Below are 18,875 nucleotides of genomic sequence, written 5' to 3' on the forward strand. Positions count from 1 at the left end.
CCCTCACCGCTCCCCTGCTGAAGAAGCTGAAAATAAAATAAAAAAAAAAGGGCATTTTTATTGATTTTTTTTAAGTTACTTTTTAGCCACTTTAGCCAAAAAAAACAGCGCAACCACTTGGGATTCCCCCTGCTTCCCTGCCAGGCTCCCTGCCCAGGACCCCACCCTGCCGGCACGTGCGTTCCTTCCCCAATTAATCGTTCCTCAATTAATCACTCCCCAATTAGTCACTCCCCAAAGGAGCGATTTTTGGAAATGAATGTTGCTAAACCCAGCGTTTTTACACCCGTTCTGAGAAGCGTGAGTCACTCCGGCAGGAAAAAAAGCTCCCTGCCGTGACTCACCCCGCAAGCACCAAACAACGCCTTTCTCCTCGCTTTTTTTGGGGAAAATTGAAGCAGAATAAGTTAACGAGGGCTTTGAGGGATTAATTACAGCTCGGGGAAAGGGAGGGGTTTAAGATAAAGGGCGGCTGCATTGAAGAAGGTTGCGGTGTCCCCGATGCATCCTATAACCCAATTTCCCAGCAAATTAGAGGGAAAAAAACCTCATGGATTTAAGTTTTTTGCACAAATTTATAAAGGAAGGAGGCTGGCGGGTCGGCAGCAGGGGGAAGGCTGCTCTGCCCACGGCTGTCGCCGGGTGGGAAGAAGAAATTTTGTGCAAAAAATGGAGATTTCTACGTCAATTCCCTCCAGAAAAATAAATAATATTAAAAAATAAAGTTTTCCCTACAGGCAATAAATAATCCTAAAAAAATAAAAAGTTTTCTCTCAGATCCAGTGCTTATTAGACAGAAATGGTATTAAAAGTCGAAAAATCGGGGAAAAACCGCCGCTGTGCTCATCTTTCCACACGGAGGAGCCAAGAAAGTGTCAAAAAAAACCCTGAGGAAAGCGGTGTGCTCACCCCCGGAATTCTTTTTTACCCAAAAGAGCGTGATTTCAGCCCAAATCCTCACTGCTGCCCGCTCTGCTCCAACTCCTCACCGCCCTGTCACAGGATAGATTTTTTTTTTTTCTGTCATTTTTCTGTATTTTCTTCCTGAATCCTTTCGGCTTCCTGTCCCCATTATCCTCATTTTTCCCCATTTTTCCCCCATTTCCCTCACGTTTTTTCCCTCCTGCTCATCCCCCGGCACCCCTCCTTCCTCATCCTCCCACCAAAAACCCCCAAATCCTCCATTTTGCCCCCAGAATTTGGGGCCTGAATAAAGTTTCCTGTCAAAATCTGCCCTGAAAAGGCCCAGAAATAGAAAAAATAAAACCAGAATTGGCCGTAATGTAGGGAAAAGACAAAAAACTTGACAAAAACTTGTCTACAGAATTAAATGGGAGGAGGCTGTGGGACTTTTAAGCAGCTGTAGGATTGGGGTAATTGATTAAAACTCAGCTTTGGGGCTGGTTTAGTGACTTTTTAATAATGTGAGGCCTCTTTGGGATTTCATGCCTCCAAATGAGTAAAAAACGGAGATTTTGAGTCTGTCTTTGTATCCCACCCTCTTACGATTCGGGCAATGGGTGCGGTCCCCAACAAACCGCGGAAATCAATTTAAAAATTAATAAAATTTAATTTATTTTATTTAAGTCTTCTCTTCCAGGAGAACGTCTCTCATCCCTGGCACAAGGTCGGGCTGGACGGGCTCTGAGCAGCCTGATTATGGGGCAGGATTTAGGAATTTGGTGATTTTTAGGGTTCCTTCCGACCCAAACCATCCTAGATTTCTGGGGGTTTGCCCCTCAGCCCTTCCTTTTGCCCCATGCCCCCTCCATTTCGTCCCCCACCCCCTTAATTTTGCCCCTCCATCTTGCCCCCCCCCCCTCCACTTTGCCCCTTGCCCCATTTTGCCCCTCATGTTGCCCCCCCGTCTAAATTTTGCCCCCCACCCCCTCCATCTTGCCCCCCACCCCCTCCATCTTGCCCCTTGCCCCCCATTTTCCCCTTCGCTCTTGCCCCCACCCCCTATATTTTGTCCCCTGCCCCCTCCACTTTGCCCCTTGCCCCATTTTGCTCCTCCATTTTGCCCCCACCCCCTAAATTTTGCCCCCCTTCTTGCTCCCACCCCTTTCATTTTACCCCAACCCCTCCATTTTGCCCCCCACTTCCTCCATTTTGCCCCTTGCCCCTCATTTTGCCCCTCCATCTTGCCCCCCACCCCCTATTTTTGCGCCCCCACTTTTTTGCCCCTTTGCCCCTCACCCCTCCCTTTTCCCGCCCTTTTTCCCCTCCTCGCCCCTTTCCCGCCTCCGCCCCCTCCACGCATGCGCAGAACCCAAACAGCGCAGTGGGGGGGGGGAGCGAGCAGCTCCAACTCATCGCGCATGCGCTCTTCGCCCCGCCTCCCCCTCCCCTCCGCGCCCTCTCCCCCCTCCCCTCCCGGCTCGCCGCGCATGCGCGCTGGGCGGCGCAGGGCCCCCGGCGGCGGAGGCAAAATGGCGGCGGTGGTCCAGAACGTGGTGAAGCTGTGAGTGCGCCTCGGCCCCCCCCGCGCGGGGGGGGCGCAATGGTTCGGTCCGGCCCGGCCCGGCCGCGGGGAGCGGGGCTGCCCCACGGCGGGCGAGTCCAAGTGGGCGCCGGAGGGGGGGGGCACTCCCCCTATTGGTGCCTATAGGGGATCCTAAAGGGCCCTGGGGGGGGATTTTCGCCCTGTAAGGCACTGGGAGGGGGTCTGTAGGACCCCGGGAAGGGATAGTCCTCACTGTTAGTCCCGATAGGAGATCCTAGGTGTCCTTTGGGGGGATTTTCCCCCTATACGGCCGTGGGAAGGGGTCTGTAGGGCCCGGGAGGGGGGTCGCATCCCTGTTGGTCCCTATAGGGGATCCAAGAGGGCTCTGAGGGGGGATTTTCCCCCTATAAGGTCCTGGGAAGGGGTCTATAGGGATCCTGGAAGGGGTACTCCTCCCTGTTAGTCCCTATAGGGGATCCTGGAGGGCCCTGGGGGGGATTTTCATCCTATAAGGCCCTGGGAGGGGGCCTATAGGGCCTGGGGAGGGGGGTCGCACCCCTATTGGTCCCTATAGGAGATCCAAGGGGGTCCTGTGGGGGGATTTTTCCCCCTATAAGGCCGTGGGAGGAGGTCTATAGGGCCTGGGGAGGGGGGTCGCACCCCTGTTGATCCCTATAGGGGATCCTAGAGGGTTCTGGGGAGGGATTTTCCCCCTGTAAGGCCTTGGGATGGGGTCTATAGGGCCTGAGGGGGGGGTTGTGTCCCCCCCCCCCCCCGGTCCCTATGGGAGATCCAAGAGGTTCCTGGGGGGGATTTTCTCCCTATAACGGCCTGGGATATAGTCTATAGGGCCCGGGGGGGGGGGATGTTGCTCCCCTTACTGGTCCCTATAGGGGATCCAAGAGGGTCCTAGGGGGTATTTTCCCCCTATAAGGCCCTGGGAGGGGGTCTGTAGGACCCTGAGGGGGGGTTGCACCCCCCCCATTGGTCACTATAGGGGATCATAAAGGGCTCTGCATAGGGATTTTCACCCTATATGGCCCTGGGAGGGGGTATATAGGGCCTGGGGGGGGATTGTCCCCCCCTCTTGGTCTCTATGGGAGATTCAAGAGGGTCCTAGGAGGGAATTTTTCCCCTAGAGGGCCCTGGAAGGAGGTTTGTAGGGCCTGGTTGGGGCTGTCGCACTCCCTGTTGGTTCCTATAGGGGATCCAAGAGGGTCCTATGGGGAGATTTTCCCCCTATAAGGCCCTGGGAGGAGGTCTATAGGGCCTGGGGAGGGGTGTCGCACCCCCTATTGGTCCTTATAGGGGATCCTAGAGGGCTCGGGGGGGCGGGGATTTTCACCCTGTACTGCCCTGGGAGCGGGTATATAGGGCCTGAGGGGGGATTGTCCCCCTCTGTGGGTCTCTGTAGGGGATCCAAGAGGGTCCTAGGGGGGATGTTCCTCCTGTACGGCCCTGGGAGGGGGTCTATAGGGCCCGGAGGGGCTGTGTGGAGCCCTGTGTGTGGATTTGTCCCTGTATGGGGGCAGCAGCCCCTATACACCTGTCTGTATGCCCCTTATAGATCCCTGCAGAGGGGGATCCCCACTGTAGGGCCCTATAACAGGGTGCCCTATAGGGGCAGGGGTCTCCATACGTCCTTGGGAGACAGGAACCTATAGAAGTGCCCCATATACGGCTCCGTACGAGGGGACCTATGGAGCTGGGGTTCCCCTATAGAGCTGGGGAACCTCTCCTCCCCCTATACAGTCCTTGGGGGGACGACCCTATATGATCCTGGAGTGGTCTTGGGCACGTCCTATAGGTTCTCGGGCACATTCTGTAGGTTCTCGGGCACATTCTGTAGATTCTTGGCACCTTCCCATAGGGTCTTGGGCTCTTCCATAGGGTCTTGGGCTCTTTCCATAGGTTCTCGGGCTCTTCCCATAGTTTTTTGTGCTCTTTCCAGACTTTTTCATCATTTTCCCCATTTTTTGGGGGCGTCTCCCAGGCTTTTTGCCGTCCCCCTCCGACCCCAACACGAGGCAGACTCTTTTTTTCCGGCCTTTTTGCCCTAAACCGACGCGCTTTTAGGGCTTTGTGTTAGTGGGGCGCTCGTTTTTGGGGTGAATCGGGCAGAAATGAGAACCTCGGGAAGGTTTCACCTCCCCAGGCCTGGTGTTGGGGCTCCCTCTGCAGCCAAAAGAGGGGAAAAAAACAGGATTTAGGGACACGGCCGCTGACATGCCTGAAACGCCTCCACCTCCAGCTTTTTGGGGCTAAAACATCAGAAATTGAGCACTGGATGTCCCCTGACACTCCAGCAAGCTGATATTTATTTACCCAAATCGGTGTTTATTTACCCAAATCGATATTTAGTGCATTTTGGCCCATTTTGGGGCTCCTTTTCACCCATTTTTCCCCACCACACTCCTTTTTGACCCATTTTTTTTCCCCACATCTCATTTTGGGGCTCCTTTTCACCCATTTTGGGGCTCCTTTTCACCCATTTTTCCCCCACACACTCCTTTGTGACCCATTTTTCCCCCCCCACATCTCATTTTGGGGCTCCTTTTGACCCATTTCCCTCCCCCACACTCCTTTCTGACCCATTTTTTTCCCGCATCCCATTTTGTGTCTCCTTTTGACCCGTTTTGGGGCTCCTTTTCCACCCATTTTCCCCCACCACTCTCCTTTTGACCTATTTTTCCCACTCCACATCCCATTTTGGGGCTCCTTTCCACCCCTTTTGGGGCTCCTTTTCACCCATTTTTCCCCACCGCTCTCCATTTTGACCCATTTTTTTCCCCGCATCCCATTTTGGGGCTCCTTTTGACCCCTTTTGGGGCTCCTTTTCACCCATTTTTCCCCACACTCTCCTTTTGACCCATTTTTTCCCCACATCCCATTTTGGGTCTCCTTTTGACCCCTTTTGGGGCTCCTTTTCACCCATTTTTCCCCACCTCTCTCCTTTCTGACCCATTTTTTTCCCCGCATCCCATTTTGGGGCTCCTTTTTAACCCCTTCCCCACCGCGCCCCACCCCGCCGTTTCTTCCCGTGACCCCCACACCTTCACCCCGCTGGAACCCACCACCCCAACCTTTTTTTTACCCGATTCCCCCCATTTTTTCCTGCCCGTAACCCCCCCTTTCTCCCCCCGCAGGCTCGGCGAGCAGTACTACCGCGATGCCATGGAGCAGTGCCACAACTACAACGCGCGGCTCTGCGCCGAGCGCAGCGTGCGCCTGCCCTTCCTCGACTCGCAGACCGGCGTGGCGCAGAGCAACTGCTACATCTGGATGGAGAAACGCCACCGAGGGCCGGGTACGGCCCAAATCCCGCCAAAAAACCACCCTTGTTTCCCCGTAATTACCCTCGTATCCCTAATTATCTCCTCCCGCGCCCAGGTTTAGCCGCCGGGCAGCTCTACTCCTACCCCGCGCGCCGCTGGAGGAAGAAACGCCGCGCTCATCCTCCTGAGGACCCCAGGCTCTCCTTCCCCTCCATCAAACCGGGTAAAGCCTTTTTCCGCCGCTTTCTGCGTGATTTTTAGGGTCTCGGTCCCATCGTCGATGCTGCTAAGGACCTACACGGCTCCTTGAACCTCCATCTGGTCCCAGCGGGGCGGAGGAGGTGGTGAAATCAGCCTGGCGAGCCCGGCACGCGTCCCCGTCCCCTTCTCCCCCTTTTTCCCCCCAATTTCTCCCCCTTTTTCCCCCCAATTTCTCCCCCTTTTTTTTCTCCCCCCGCAATTTCTACCCCTTTTTTTTCTCCCCCACAATTTCTCCCCCCTTTTTTCCCCCCAATTTCATCCGCCTTTTTTTTCTCCCCCCTTCTTTCCCTCCCCCCATTTCTTCCCCTTTCTTTTTCCCCCCTTCTCCCTCCTTCTTTTTTCCTTCATTTTTCTCCCCCCAATTTTTCCCCCTTTTTCCGCCCTTAATTTTCCCCCTTCCCTCCCCTATTTTTTCCCTTTCCCCCCTATTTTTTCCCATTTTCCCCCATTTTCCCCCTTCCCCCCCATTTTTTCCCCCAATTTTTCCCTTTTCTCCCCCATTGTCTCCCCCATCGTCTCCTTCCCTCCCCATTTTCTCCCCCATTTTTCCCTTTTCCACCCCCATTTTTTCCCCATTTCCCCCTTCCCACCTATTTTCTCCCCCATTTTTTCCCTCATTTTTTCCCTTTTTCCCCCCTTTTTTCCCTTTTTTCCCCATTTTCCCCCTTCCCCCTGCAATTTTTCCCCACTTTTTTCCCTTTTTTCCCCATTTTCCCCCTTCCCTCTGCAATTTTTCCCCCCTTTTTTCCCCCATTTCCCCCCTTTTTTCCCATTTTCCCCCTTCCCCCTTTTCTCCCCCCACTTTATCCCTATTTTTCCCCCATTTTATCCCTATTTCCCCACCATTTTTCCCCCATTTTCCCCCCCTTTTCCCCCTTTTCCTCCCATTTTTTCCCCCCATTTTTCCCCCTTTTTCCCCCATTTCCCCCCTTTTTCCCCCCCTTTTTCCCCCTATTTTTCCCCCTTTCCCCCCATTTTTCCTTTTTCCCCCATTTTTCCCCCTTTTCCCCCCATTTTTTCCCCCCATTTTTCTCCTTTTTCCCCCCATTTTTCCCCCTTTTTCCCCTATTTTTCCCCTTTTTTCCCCCATATTCCCCTTCCCCCCCCATTTTCTCCCCCATTTTTCCCCTTTCCCCCCCATTGTATCCCTATTTTTCCCCCCATTTTTCCCCCTTTTCCCCCCATTTTTCCCCCTTTTCCCCCCATTTTTCCCCCTTTTTCCCCCATTTTCCCCCATTTTCCCCTCCCCCCCCCCATTTTCTCCCCCATTTTTCCCCCTTCCCCCCCCATTTTATCCCTATTTTTCCCCCCATTTTTCCCCCGTTTTACCCCTCTCTCCCCCCCAGACGCGGAGCAGGCCCTGAAGAAGGACGGGCTGATCTCGCAGGACGGCAGCAGCCTGGAGGCCCTGCTGAGGACCGACCCCCTGGAGAAGCGCGCGCTGCCGGACCCCCGCATCGACGACGACAGCCTGGGCGAGTTCCCCGTCGCCAACAGCCGTGCGCGGAAGGTGCGGGGGGAGCCTCCTTGGAAAACTTTCCCCTTAAAAATGGCATTTCTGCCCCAAAAGGCTTGGTTTCAGCCCCAAAAGCACCATTTGCCCCTAAAAAAGGTGCCATTTCCTCCCCCAAGAGCCCTATTTCCCCCCCTAAAAGCTCCATTCCCCCCAAAAAAGCTCTATTCCCCCCCAAAAATGCTATTTCCTTCCCTAAAAGGCTCCATTTATCCCCCCAATGCTCCATTTATCCCCCAAGGCTCCATTTCTCCCCAAAAAAGCTCCATTTCTCCCCCCCCAAAAGAGCTCCTTTTCTCCCCCTCAAAAAATGGTATTCCCCCCGAAAAGTGCCTCTTCCCCCCAAAAATGGCGCCATTTCCCCCCCAAACAGTGCCTTTTCCCCCCCAAAAATGCCACTTCTGCCCTAAAAGCTCCATTTCCCCCAAAAAAGCTCAATTTCCCCCTAAAAAAATACCATTTCCCCCCCAAAATAGTTCTATTCCCCCCCCCCAAAACACCATTTTCCCCCAGAACAACACCATTTTCCCCCAGAACAGCTCCATTTCCCCAAAAAAAGTGCTATTTCTCCCTGCAAAAGGCACCATTTCCCCCCAAAAATGACCATTTCTCCTCCTAAAAGTGCCATTTCTGCCCCCCAAAAGCTTCATTCCCCCCTAAAAACCACCATTTCTCCCCCCTAAAAAGCACCGTTTCCCCCCAAAAAGCGCCGTTTCCTCCCAGCCTTAAATCCTGACTTAAATCCCCTGTTGGCACACGCCTGGGGGGAAATCAGGGGGCCGAGCCCCCCCAAATCCACCATTTCACCACCGGTGCCTGCGGTTTAATCATCTGAAGCACGAGAGTGCAGCGTAATTTTACGTAAAACCCCTTTTCCCCCCCATTTTTGGGTTCTTTTACCACGATAAATTTCCCTATGCCTCTCTTCTTTTCCCCTTCCTCCTTCTTCAAGGCATCTTTGCGCTACGTTGGGACTTTTTGAGCCTCTTGGGTTTGAGTTTATCCATTTTCCACCCCTTTTCCCCCCAAAAACCCTCCGTCCTCGTCCAAATTCGGGATGGGGGGCACCCGACGCTTCCCCCCCCCCTTCTTTTTTTGCCCCCCTTTACCCGTCCCGAGGCTTTTCCTCCACCAACCCCTCTCCTCTTCCCCCAGCGCATCCTCGAGCCGGACGATTTCCTCGACGATTTGGACGACGAGGACTACGAGGAGGACACGCCGAAGCGGCGAGGGAAGGGGAAAGCCAAGGTGGGGACCCTTTTTCCTCCAAATCCCCAAATTTTGGGCACTTTGCTGGTGCCTGGCATCTGTCAGAGGTCCCCATGCTGTTTTTCCTCCAAATCCCAACATTTTTGGCACTTTACTGGTGCCTAACCCCATCGTGGTGTCTTTTGGATGACCCCTGGCTCTGTTTTTCTTCAAAATCCCAACAATTTTGGCACTTCGGTGGTGCCTAACCCCATCGTGGTGTCTTTTGGACGACCCCGGTGCTGTTTTTCTCCAAATCCCCAAATTTTGGGCACTTTGCTGGTGCCTAACCCTATCCCGGCATCTGTCAGAGGTCCCCCAGTGCTATTTTTCCTCCAAATCCCAACATTTTTGGCACTTTACTGGTGCCTAACCCCATCGTGGTGTCTTTTGGATGACCCCTGGCTCTGTTTTTCTTCAAAATCCCAACAATTTTGGCACTTCGGTGGTGCCTAACCCCATCCCGGCATCTGTCAGAGTTCCCCCAGTGCTGTTTTTCCTCCAAATCCCAACAATTTTGGCATTTTGCTGGTGCCTAACCCCATCGTGGTGTCTTTTGGATGACCCCGGCGCTGTTTTTCCTCCAAATCCCCAAATTTTGGGTGCTTTGCTGGTGCCTAACCCCGTCCTGGCACCTGTTGGAGGACCCGCAGTGCTATTTTTCCTCCAAATCCCAACAGTTTTGGCACTTTGCTGGTGCCTGAATCTGTCGTTAAGCCACTAATTGAGCCTGAATTACCCCTCCCCCCCCCCCCCCCCCCCAAAAAAAATTACCCTAATTTTTAACGAGGGGAGCTCTCGGGGTCTTCCCACCCCAAAGGGGAAAGAGCCCGGGACCCAAAGCGATCCCGCAGCTGTTTCGCTCCGTCCCCACTAAGCGGCGGCGGCGAGCCTCCGGGCCGTGATTTCACTCTTTTTTTTTTGGCCTTTTCCCCCCCCAAAAAAATAAAAAATAAAAGGGCAAAGGCGTCGGAGGGGCTCGCAAGAAGCTGGACGCGGCAATTTTGGAAGACCGGGACAAACCCTACGCTTGCGACAGTGAGTACCCCAACCCCGGGGTGGCTTGATTTGGGGATAAAGCGTGGCTTGAACACTTGTTGCTTTTATTTTTTGTTAAAAAAGGGAGATTTTAGGCACCTGGGGAGGGAGGAGGGCACTTGCGAACCCCTGTAGGATGCAGGGGCAGGGCGAAAGGTCCCCAAAAAAGGACGCAGGGTCCCTGAAAAAGGGCGAAAGGTCCCTGAAAAAGGGCGAAAGGTCCCCAGAAGAGGACAGAGGGTCCCCTGAAAAGGACGAAAGGTCCCCTGAAAAGGGCAAAGGGTCCCCAAAAAATGGCGAAAGGTCCCCTGAAAAGGAGGCAGGGCCCCCAAAAAGGGACGAAGGGCCCCCAAAAAGGGACAAAAGGTCCCCAAGAAAGGGTGAAGGATCCCCACAAAAGGACAAAAGGTCCCGAAAAAAGGACAAAAGGTCCCCAAAAAATGACAAAGTGTCCTGAAAAAAGGATAAAAGGTCCTGAAAAAAAGGACCTTGGGTCTCCAAAAAGGATGCAAGGTCCCAAAAAAGGGACAGAAGTTCCCCAGAAAAGGACAAAGCTTCCCCGGACCAGCCTGAAATTCGGCTTTCCCTTTCTCTCTTCTTCCTCCTGTCCTGCACAAGCTGCCGCTGGCTTCTTCCGCCCCCAAAACCCCCTTTTCTCCCCTTTTTCCCCTCGTTTTTTCGCCTGCCCCCCCCCGAGTCCCCTCTGTCGCTTGGCACGGGTGCGTGCGTGCGTTTCTCACCTCTCTCTTTCTGTGTTTCAGATAGTTACAAACAAAAGCATTCCCTGAAACCTCCCGACCGAGGTAGTCCGCTCTCTGTCTGCTTTATTTTAGAGTTCCTGGTTATTTTCACCGTTTATCTGATTCCCTCCTGCCTCTCTCCTCCCCAAAACCTCCGTGTTTGGTTCCTTTTCTGATTATTTTCACCGTTTATTTGATTCCCTCCTATGATTGTTTTCACTACTTATTGCCTCCTGCCTCTCTCCTCCCCAAAACTTTCATTTTTGGTTCCTTTTCTGGTTATTCTCCCTATTTATTTCATTCTCTCCTGCCTTTCTCCTCCCCAAAACGTCCGTGTTTGGTTCCTTTTCTTATTATTTTCACCGTTTATTTGATTCCCTCCTATGATTATTTTCACTACTTATTCCCTCCTGCCTCTCTCCTCCCCAAAACCTTCGTTTTTGGTTTCTTTTCTGATTATTTTCCCTATTTATCTTATTTCCTCCTTCCTCTCTCCTCCCCAAAACGTCCGGTTTTGGTTCCTTTTCGGATTATTTTCACCATTTATTTCATTCCCTCCTGCCTCTCTCCCCCCGAAACCTTCGTTTTTGGTTCCTTTGATAATAATTTTAATTATTTAATTTCTTCGCTGGGGGAAAAAAGGGAGGGGGAGAGGCAAAAAGACTTCAAAAGCTCGCCTCCGAGCCCCCTGACCCCTCTGCAGCGGGTGCTTTTGGGTGGAAAAACAAAAATTTAATCCCCCCCCGCCGCGGCGGGGCTGGGAAAACACGCCGCCTCTTTCAAGAGACGCCAAAGCACATCGCTGCGGAGAGAAAAAAAAAAGGGGCAAAAATAAACTTTTCCTGCTTAAAAAAGCAGCGAAAACGGGGGCGGCTTCGCGGCGACTCCTCTTCCTCGCCGACTGGGGGGGGGGTGAACAAGATTGGTGTTTTTGATGCCTGCTTTTATTGAAAAAGGGGGGAAATGGGGAAAAAAAATGGATTAAAAACCCTCCCCGGGGGGTTTGAGAGCGCTCATTTGGGCAAAAACCTGGGAAAAATGGGAAAAGTTGGGATTTATAACCCTCCCTGGGGGGTTCTAGAGCACTCGTTTGGGCGAAAACCCAACAAAAAAGGGTCGTAATCGCTTGCTGTGGTGTTTTCGATGCCTGCTTTTATTGAAAAAGGGGGAAAATGGAAAAAATTGGGATTTAAAACCCTCCCCGGGGGGAGGAGATTTTGTCCCCCACTCGGTGGGGAAAAAAAATGTGGAAAAATGCACGGAAAATGTGGGGACCCGGGGGCTGGGGGGATGTTTGGGGATCGCCCCCCTGCGACTTCTGGACAAGGGTGGAAAATGGGGTGGAAAATGGGAAAACGGGACAGAAAATAGGAAGATGGGGCAGGAGATGGGGAAACAGGGCAGAAAATGGGGTGGAAAATGAGGAAGCGGGGCAGAAAATAGGGAAACAGGGAAGAAAATGGGAACACAGAGCAGAAAATGAGGAAAACGGGGCAGAAAATGGGAAAATGGGATGGAAAATCGGGGAATGGGTCAGGAAATGGGAAAAAGGGGCAGAAAATGGGGTGGAAAATGGGGAAACGGGGCAGAAAACGGGGCAAAGGGGGGAAAAATGGGGCAGAAAACGGGCACATGGCAGAAAGTGGGGTAGAAAACAAGCAAACGGGGAAGAAAACAGGTAAATGGGGTAGAAAATGGGCAAACGGGGCTGAAAATGGGCAGCATTGGGAAAATTTCGGGGGTGCCCCGAGGAGGGGGCGACCCCAAAACCGCGCCGCAGGTGCCGGCTGCGCCCGTGGCCGCTGCGCTTCCTCCGTCCCGAGAAAGATTTCCCTCCGTCCCTAAAAACCAGCGATTTTCCCCCGTTAGAAATTTCCCCCGAAGGGGGGGGGGTTCCCCGTGCTCGAAGCCCGAGGGTTTTGGGGTTTTCGGCGGTGGGGGGGGGGTTAAAAATGTCCCGTTTGTGTCCCGCAGTCTGCGGGAAGCGCTACAAGAACCGCCCGGGGCTGAGCTACCACTACGCTCACTCCCACCTGGCCGAGGAGGAGGGGGACGACAAGGACGACTCGCAGCCCCCCACGCCCGTCTCGCAGCGCTCGGAGGAGCAAAAATGTAAGGGAAACGGGCAAGTTTGGGGCAAAACCTCCCTGAAACACACGCTGCCGAGCGGCAAGACGCGTGCCGGCCCCCCGATCCCTTGGGGCATCTCCCCCAAGCTCGGGTTGCCGCAGCGGGATGCTCTGGACTGTTTTCCACCCCCTTTCCCCCCCATTTTCCGCCCCCTTTCCCCCCCATTTTCCGCCCCCTTTCCCCCCCATTTTTCACCCTTTCCCCCCATTTTTCACCCTTTTCCCCCCATTTTCACCTCTTTTTCCTTATTTTTTTCACTCCCTTTCCCCTATTTTTTACCACCTTTCCCCCATTTTTTACCCCTTTTCCCCCATTTTTCACCTTTTTCCCCCATTTCCACCCTCCCTCCCCCATTTTTCCCCTTTTCTCCATTTCTCACCCCCCTTTCCCCATCTTTCATCTTTTCCTTCCTATTTTCACCCCTTTCCTTCCCTTTTCCCCCATTCTCCCCCCACCTTTTCCCCGTTTTTCCCCCCACGTTTCCGCATTTTTACCCCCCTTTTTCCCGTTTTTGGGGCGATTAACCCCTTTTTTATTATTTTTTCCCCCCCAAACAGCCAAGAAGGGCCCCGACGGCCTGGCGCTGCCCAACAACTACTGCGACTTCTGCCTGGGGGACTCCAAAATCAACAAGAAGACGGGGCAGCCCGAGGAGCTCGTGTCCTGCTCCGACTGCGGCCGCTCGGGTGAGCCGCGTGCCCTGACCCTCCCCAGCCCCGTTACTCGCTCCTAAAGGGTCTTCTTTGTAGGGTTTCGTGGCCGGGGCCATCCCCAGACCTTTTCCAGCCCCATTATTTGCTTCTAAAGGGTCTTCTTTGTAGGGTTTCATGGCCACGGGCACCACCAGACCCTTCCCAGCCCCATTATTTGATTTTATGGTGTCTTTCTTGTAGGGTTTCATGTCAGTGACCATACCAAGACCCTTCCCAGCCCCATTATACGCTCCTGAAGGGTCTTCTTTGTAGGGTTTCATGGCCATGGGCACCACCAGACCCTTCCCAGCCCCATTAATCACTTCTAAGGGGTCTTTTTCTGTAGGGTTTCATGGCCATGGACATCACCAGATCTTTCGCAGCCCCATTATTCACTTGTAAAGTGTCTTTTTTGTAGGGTTTCATGGCCATGGCCATCACAAGACCCTTTCCAGTCCCATTACTCGCTCCTAAAGGGTCGTCTTTGTAGGGTTTCATGGCCATGGGCACCACCAGACCCTTCCCAGCCCCATTAATCACTTCTAAGGGGTCTTTTTTTGTAGGGTTTCATGACCATGGACATCACCAGACCCTTCCCAGGCCCATTTTTTGCTCCTAAAGGGTCTTCTTTGTAGGCTTTCATGGCCATGAACATCCCCAGACCTTTTCCAACCCCATTATTTGCTTCTAAAGTGTCTTTTTTGTAGGGTTTCATGGCCATGGCCATCACAAGACCTTTTCCAGTCCCATTATTTGGTTTTAAAGTGCCTTTTTTTGTGGGGTTTAATGTCCATGAGCATCCCCAGACCTTTTCCTACATGGTTATGCCTGTGTAGAGGGATCCTCTCCGTCGGGATTCGTGTCCTTGGCCGTCACAAGACCCTTTCCCAGCCCCATTATTTGCTTTTAAAGTGTCTTTCTTGTAGGGTTTCATGCCCATGAGCATCCCCAGACCTTTTCCAGCGCCTTTATTCACTTTTGAAGTGTGTCTCTTGTACGATTTCATGCCCATGGCCATCACTAGACCCTTTCCAGCCCCATTACTTGCTGTTAGTGTCTTTTTTGTAGGGTTTCTTGTTCATGAGCATCCCCAGACCTTTCCCAGCACCATTGTTTGTTTTTAAAGGATCTTTTTTTGTAGGGTTTCATGTCCATGAGCACCACCAGACCCTTTCCAGCACCATTATTTGCTTTTAACGTGTCTGGTTTTGTAGGGTTTCATGTCCATAGCCATCCCTAGACCTTTGCCAGCACCATTATTTGCTTCTAAAGTGTTTTTCTTGTAGGGTTTCGTGTCCATGGCCATCACCAGACCCTTTCCAGCCCCATTATTTGCTTCTAAAGGGTCTTTTTTGTAGGGTTTCATGTCCGTGATCACCACCAGCCCTCCTCCAGCCCCTTTTTTTTCCCACCCTTTCCCTCTCCGCTCTTTCTTCACTCATTTTTTCTTTAAAAACGCGACGATTTGGGGTCAGAGCCGGGCCGGGGGTGCTTTTTACCGCCCCCACTTTTGGCTGATTTCCCCCCCCCCACTTTTTTAGGGCACCCCTCGTGCCTGCAGTTCACCCCGGTGATGATGGCAGCCGTCAAGACGTACCGCTGGCAGTGCATCGAGTGCAAGTGCTGCAACATCTGCGGCACCTCCGAGAACGACGTGAGCCCCCCGGGGGGGGCGTGCCGGGGGGGCTTCTGCCCCCCTGCCCCGTGCTGGGGGGCTTGGGGGGCCGGGGGAGGCAGCACGGGGGGGTTTGGGGGGGGAATGGGGGTTTGGGGGCGAAATTGGGGGGGGGGGGGGATGGGGGGTTTTGGGGGGCGAAATTGGGGTGTTGGGGGGGAATGGGGGGTTTGGGGGGGGAAATGGGGGTATTTGGGAGGCAAAATTGGGGTGTCTGGGGGGGATGGGGGGTTTGGGGGGTGAAATTGGGGTGTTGGGGGGGAATGGGGGTTTGGGGGGGGAAATTGGGGTGTCTGGGGGGGAATGGGGGGTTTGGGGGGTGAAATTGGGGTGTTGGGGGGGGAATGGGGGGTTTTGGGGGGAGAAAGGTGGGTTTTGGGGAGGGAAATGGTGCCTTTTTGGGGAGAATGGGGCTTTGGGGGGGGGAAATGGTGCCTTCTTTGGGGGAAATTACACTTTTTTTGGGGGGAGAAAGGAGGGCTTTTGGGGGGGAGAAATTGGGCTATTTTGGGGGGAATGGGGCTTTTTGGGGGGCAGATGGCCCTTTTGGGGGAAAATGGTGCCCTTTTGGGGGGAAATGGTGCTTTTTTGGGGGGAAACGGTGCTTTTGGAGTCCAAATGGCACCTTTTTGGGGGGGGGAAATGGTGGTTTTTTTGGGGGAAAATGATGCCTTTTTCGGGGGAAATGGTGCTTTTGGAAGGAGAAATGTTTTTGGAGGGGGAAATGGTAATTTTTTAGGAGAAATGGTGCTTTTGTGGGAGAAATGGTGCTTTTGGGAAGCCAAATGGCACCTTTTTTGGGGGGGAAATGGTGCTTTTTAGGGGGAAATGGTGGTTTGGGGGGGGAACGACAATTTTGGGAAGGAAACGGTGCTTTCTTGGGGGGAAACATCAGAGGGACCTATGGGATCCTTTCACTTTAATTCCCCCAATTCCTCCCCTTTTTCCCCCATTTCTTCCTTTTTCCCAATTTCTCCCTTTTTCCCAATTTCCCCCCAAATCGGCCCAGGACCAGCTCCTCTTCTGCGACGACTGCGACCGCGGCTACCACATGTACTGCCTCACGCCCCCCATGTCGGAGCCCCCCGAGGGTGAGTGCTGCGCCCCCCAGAAATGGGTCAAAACACCTCAAATTCGGTACAAAACAGCGAGAGCCGCGCAGACCCAATCCTTCCTGCTTTTTTGGGGGGAGATTCTTGCGATTTGGTTAAAAATTCTTGGATTGCGCAAGCCGGCATTGCCCTGAGGCTCCTCTGCTCCAGCAGAGACCCCAAAAAAGCGTTTTTTTTGCCCCAGAATTATCACCCAAGGCTCCTTCGTCCTCCTCTCCCTCACGCTTTGTGCTGACTCACGGCGTCGAAGCAAAAAAAAAAAAAAAAAAAAAAAAAAAAGGTATTTACAACCAAAACCCCAAAACCTCGATGGCAGAGGGTTAATTATCGGCCGGTTAATTATCAACCGGTTAATTATCAGCCTCCTTCGCTCGAAGGTTAACGAGGAGGAGGAGGAGGAGGAAGGTCACGGGGCTCCGCCAGCAAGAACCCCTCACCGCCGCCGAGATGCGCGGAGACCCCAAACCCGCCCTTTTTCACCCCAAAACAGCCCCTAACGAAGCGCGGGCCCCTAACGAAGCGCGGGCCCCTAACGAGGGGTGCGGGGGGAGCCCCCCGTGACCCCCCCCCGATTTCTGCCCCCAGGGAGCTGGAGCTGCCACCTGTGTCTGGACCTGCTGAAGGAGAAAGCCTCCATCTACCAGAACCAGAACAACTCCTGATGCCCTCGCTTTTCCCTTTTTTTCCCTTTTTTTTTTTTTCCCTCTTTTATTTTACACTTTTTCCCCCATTTTGGGTTGTTTTTTTGGTTTTGTTTTTGTTTTTTATCACTTTTGGGGGTGGCTTTTCTCCCTTTCATCGTGCTGCCCGCGCGTTGGGTTCCTCCGTCGTGCAGCGCCGGGACAGCCACCACCGCCTCCCTGACCCTCAGGAGGGATTTTTGGGGTAATTTCCCCCCAAATCAGCCCGGCACGTGCGGGCTGCCCCTTCCCGTCACTGTTTCTGGGCTTTTTCACCCAAAACGTGCCCGAATCCTCCCCGCTCCAGCGCCTTGGAGTGGCGTGCCAAAAAAAGAACAAAACGCCGCTTTTCCCTTTTCTTGGCAAATTCGGGGCCCCGCGCCAGCTGGGGATTGTGTTTTTGGGTTGTTTTCCTTAATTTTTCAATTTTGATGGGGTGAGGTTTTAGTTTTTTTTTTTTCTGGTTTTATTTTTATTTCATTTTTTCCCCCCGTTTTTCTCCTGTTTTTTTTTCTCTCCTCCCGGCCCCTGCCTAGATGAGGCCTTACACCCCGCCATCCTCCTCCAGCCAGCGCAAAATTGGGGCAAAATCCCAACGTTTTGGGGTTTTCCCCGTGCTCCTCCTCCGGCTGGCTCAAAATGGGGCAAAACCCCTCCGTTTTGGGGTTTTCCAGCCCCTGCGGATCCTTCGACCCGTCCCGGTTGCACAGGGTTTGGTTTTGGGGTGGGGTGGGGGGGAAGCTGCTTTTGTCCTAAAACCGCCACTTTTCCCCTCAAAATGCGGCAGGGAGGAGCGGGTGTGCCCCCCCCCCCGGGAAGGAGCCGCCGTGCTTTTTTGGGGTGGGCTGGGGACCCCCCCTGCTTGCCCCTGCCCCCCCCCCCAGGGTCCCGTGGACTGAATGTGCCTGTTTTTTCTAAAAATCAACTTTAAAACCTACCTCCGACCCCCCCCCCTCCCACCCCCACACCCCCATTTTCACCAGCCGGAACCCCCCCAACGGAGAAGAAGCTGGCGGGGGTGGGGGGGAAGACCCAAAACGGCCCCAAATTGACCCAAAATGGCCCCAGATTGGCCCAAAACAGCCTCAGATTGACCAAAAACAGCTCCAAATTAGCCCAAAACAGCCCTAAGTTGACCCAGAATGGCCCCAGATTGACCCAAAACAGCCCAAAATTGACCCCAAATAGCCCCAAAATAGCCCCAAATCATGAAAAATAACACTTAACCCAAAAATGCACAAATCTGGTGGGGAGGCGGCTCCAGCCCGGTGTTTTCTCCCCTTTCCCCCCTTTTTGTGCCCGATTCAGGTGGAAAAGGCGGCTTTTTGGTTCAAAATGGGCGGTTTTCCCCTGTTTCGCGCCCCGGTGGGGGGCGGGATGATGAAATGTCCCAAAACGGGTGGGTTTTACCCCGTTTTTTCCCCTTCGGCAAAGCTTCACGGTTGTGTCTTATCCGGATAAAAAAAAATGACACCAAAACTGCTCGTTTTCGTAATAAAAATGGAAAAAAAAAAACCACGTGGAATTGTGGGTGTTTTGGGGCAAAAATGGGGGATTTCAGGGCCCTGGTGGGGTGGGGGGGCTGTGGTGGGAGGGATTGAAGGTCCACGGGGTGGGTTCGGGGTGAAAAAGTCCTATTTAGGTGCTTGGATGTGGATTTTCTGAGGGCTGGTACTGGGGTTGTGTTGCCCTAATTTTTGGGGTGAATAAATCCCATTTAGGTGCCTGCGTGTGGCTTTTCTGAGGTCTGACTTTGGGGTTGTGCTGCCCCTATTTTTGGGGCGGATAAACCCAATTCTGCTGCTTGGCTTCTCTGAGGGATGATAGACGGGTTGTGCTGCCCTGGTTTTCGGGTGCAAAATGCCCAATTTAGGTGCGTTGATGTGGCTTCTCTGAGGGCTGCTACTGCGGTTGTGCTGCTTTCTTTTTTTTGGGACCAAACCGCTGTGTTTAGGTGTTTTTTTTTGCGCCCGCCAGCCCCGACAGGAGCCTTAATCCCCCAGCGGGGAGGGGGATTAAGGGGGGGCCGCGGCTGAAATCGCCCGAATTGGGGCAAAGGCCAGCG

General features: G+C 53.4%; 1 protein-coding gene across 2 annotated transcripts; it reads left to right on the plus strand.

Moving 5' to 3' along the window:
* The first annotated feature begins 2,322 nt into the window (after positions 1–2,322).
* Positions 2,323–17,990, plus strand: LOC106049803 (zinc finger protein ubi-d4). 2 transcript variants are annotated; one of them, XM_066987387.1, is made up of 12 exons: positions 2,323–2,464; positions 5,593–5,753; positions 5,837–5,944; positions 7,329–7,492; positions 8,651–8,743; positions 9,703–9,781; positions 10,543–10,584; positions 12,496–12,633; positions 13,209–13,337; positions 14,885–14,997; positions 16,028–16,109; positions 16,716–17,990. In XM_066987387.1, exons 1-12 carry the CDS (start codon positions 2,391–2,393, stop codon positions 16,790–16,792), a joined length of 1,260 nt encoding a protein of 419 aa, XP_066843488.1. In that variant the 5' UTR covers positions 2,323–2,390; the 3' UTR covers positions 16,793–17,990. The 2 variants fall into 2 exon arrangements, with proteins under 2 accessions (XP_066843488.1, XP_066843489.1); XM_066987388.1 differs by lacking the exon at positions 10,543–10,584 and having other exon boundaries at positions 2,324–2,464.
* The last annotated feature ends 885 nt before the right edge of the window (positions 17,991–18,875 follow it).

Source organism: Anser cygnoides, chromosome W (assembly GCF_040182565.1).
Source record: "Anser cygnoides isolate HZ-2024a breed goose chromosome W, Taihu_goose_T2T_genome, whole genome shotgun sequence".
NCBI lineage: Eukaryota > Metazoa > Chordata > Aves > Anseriformes > Anatidae > Anser > Anser cygnoides.

Coding starts and splice junctions, on each gene's coding strand:
- LOC106049803 (XM_066987387.1), top strand. CDS start 2,391: ATGCGCGCTGGGCGGCGCAGGGCCCCCGGCGGCGGAGGCAAAATGGCG. Junction 5,945..7,328: donor CTTCCCCTCCATCAAACCGG/GTAAAGCCTTTT, acceptor TCTCCCCCCCAG/ACGCGGAGCAGGCCCTGAAG. Junction 14,998..16,027: donor GCGGCACCTCCGAGAACGAC/GTGAGCCCCCCG, acceptor AAATCGGCCCAG/GACCAGCTCCTCTTCTGCGA.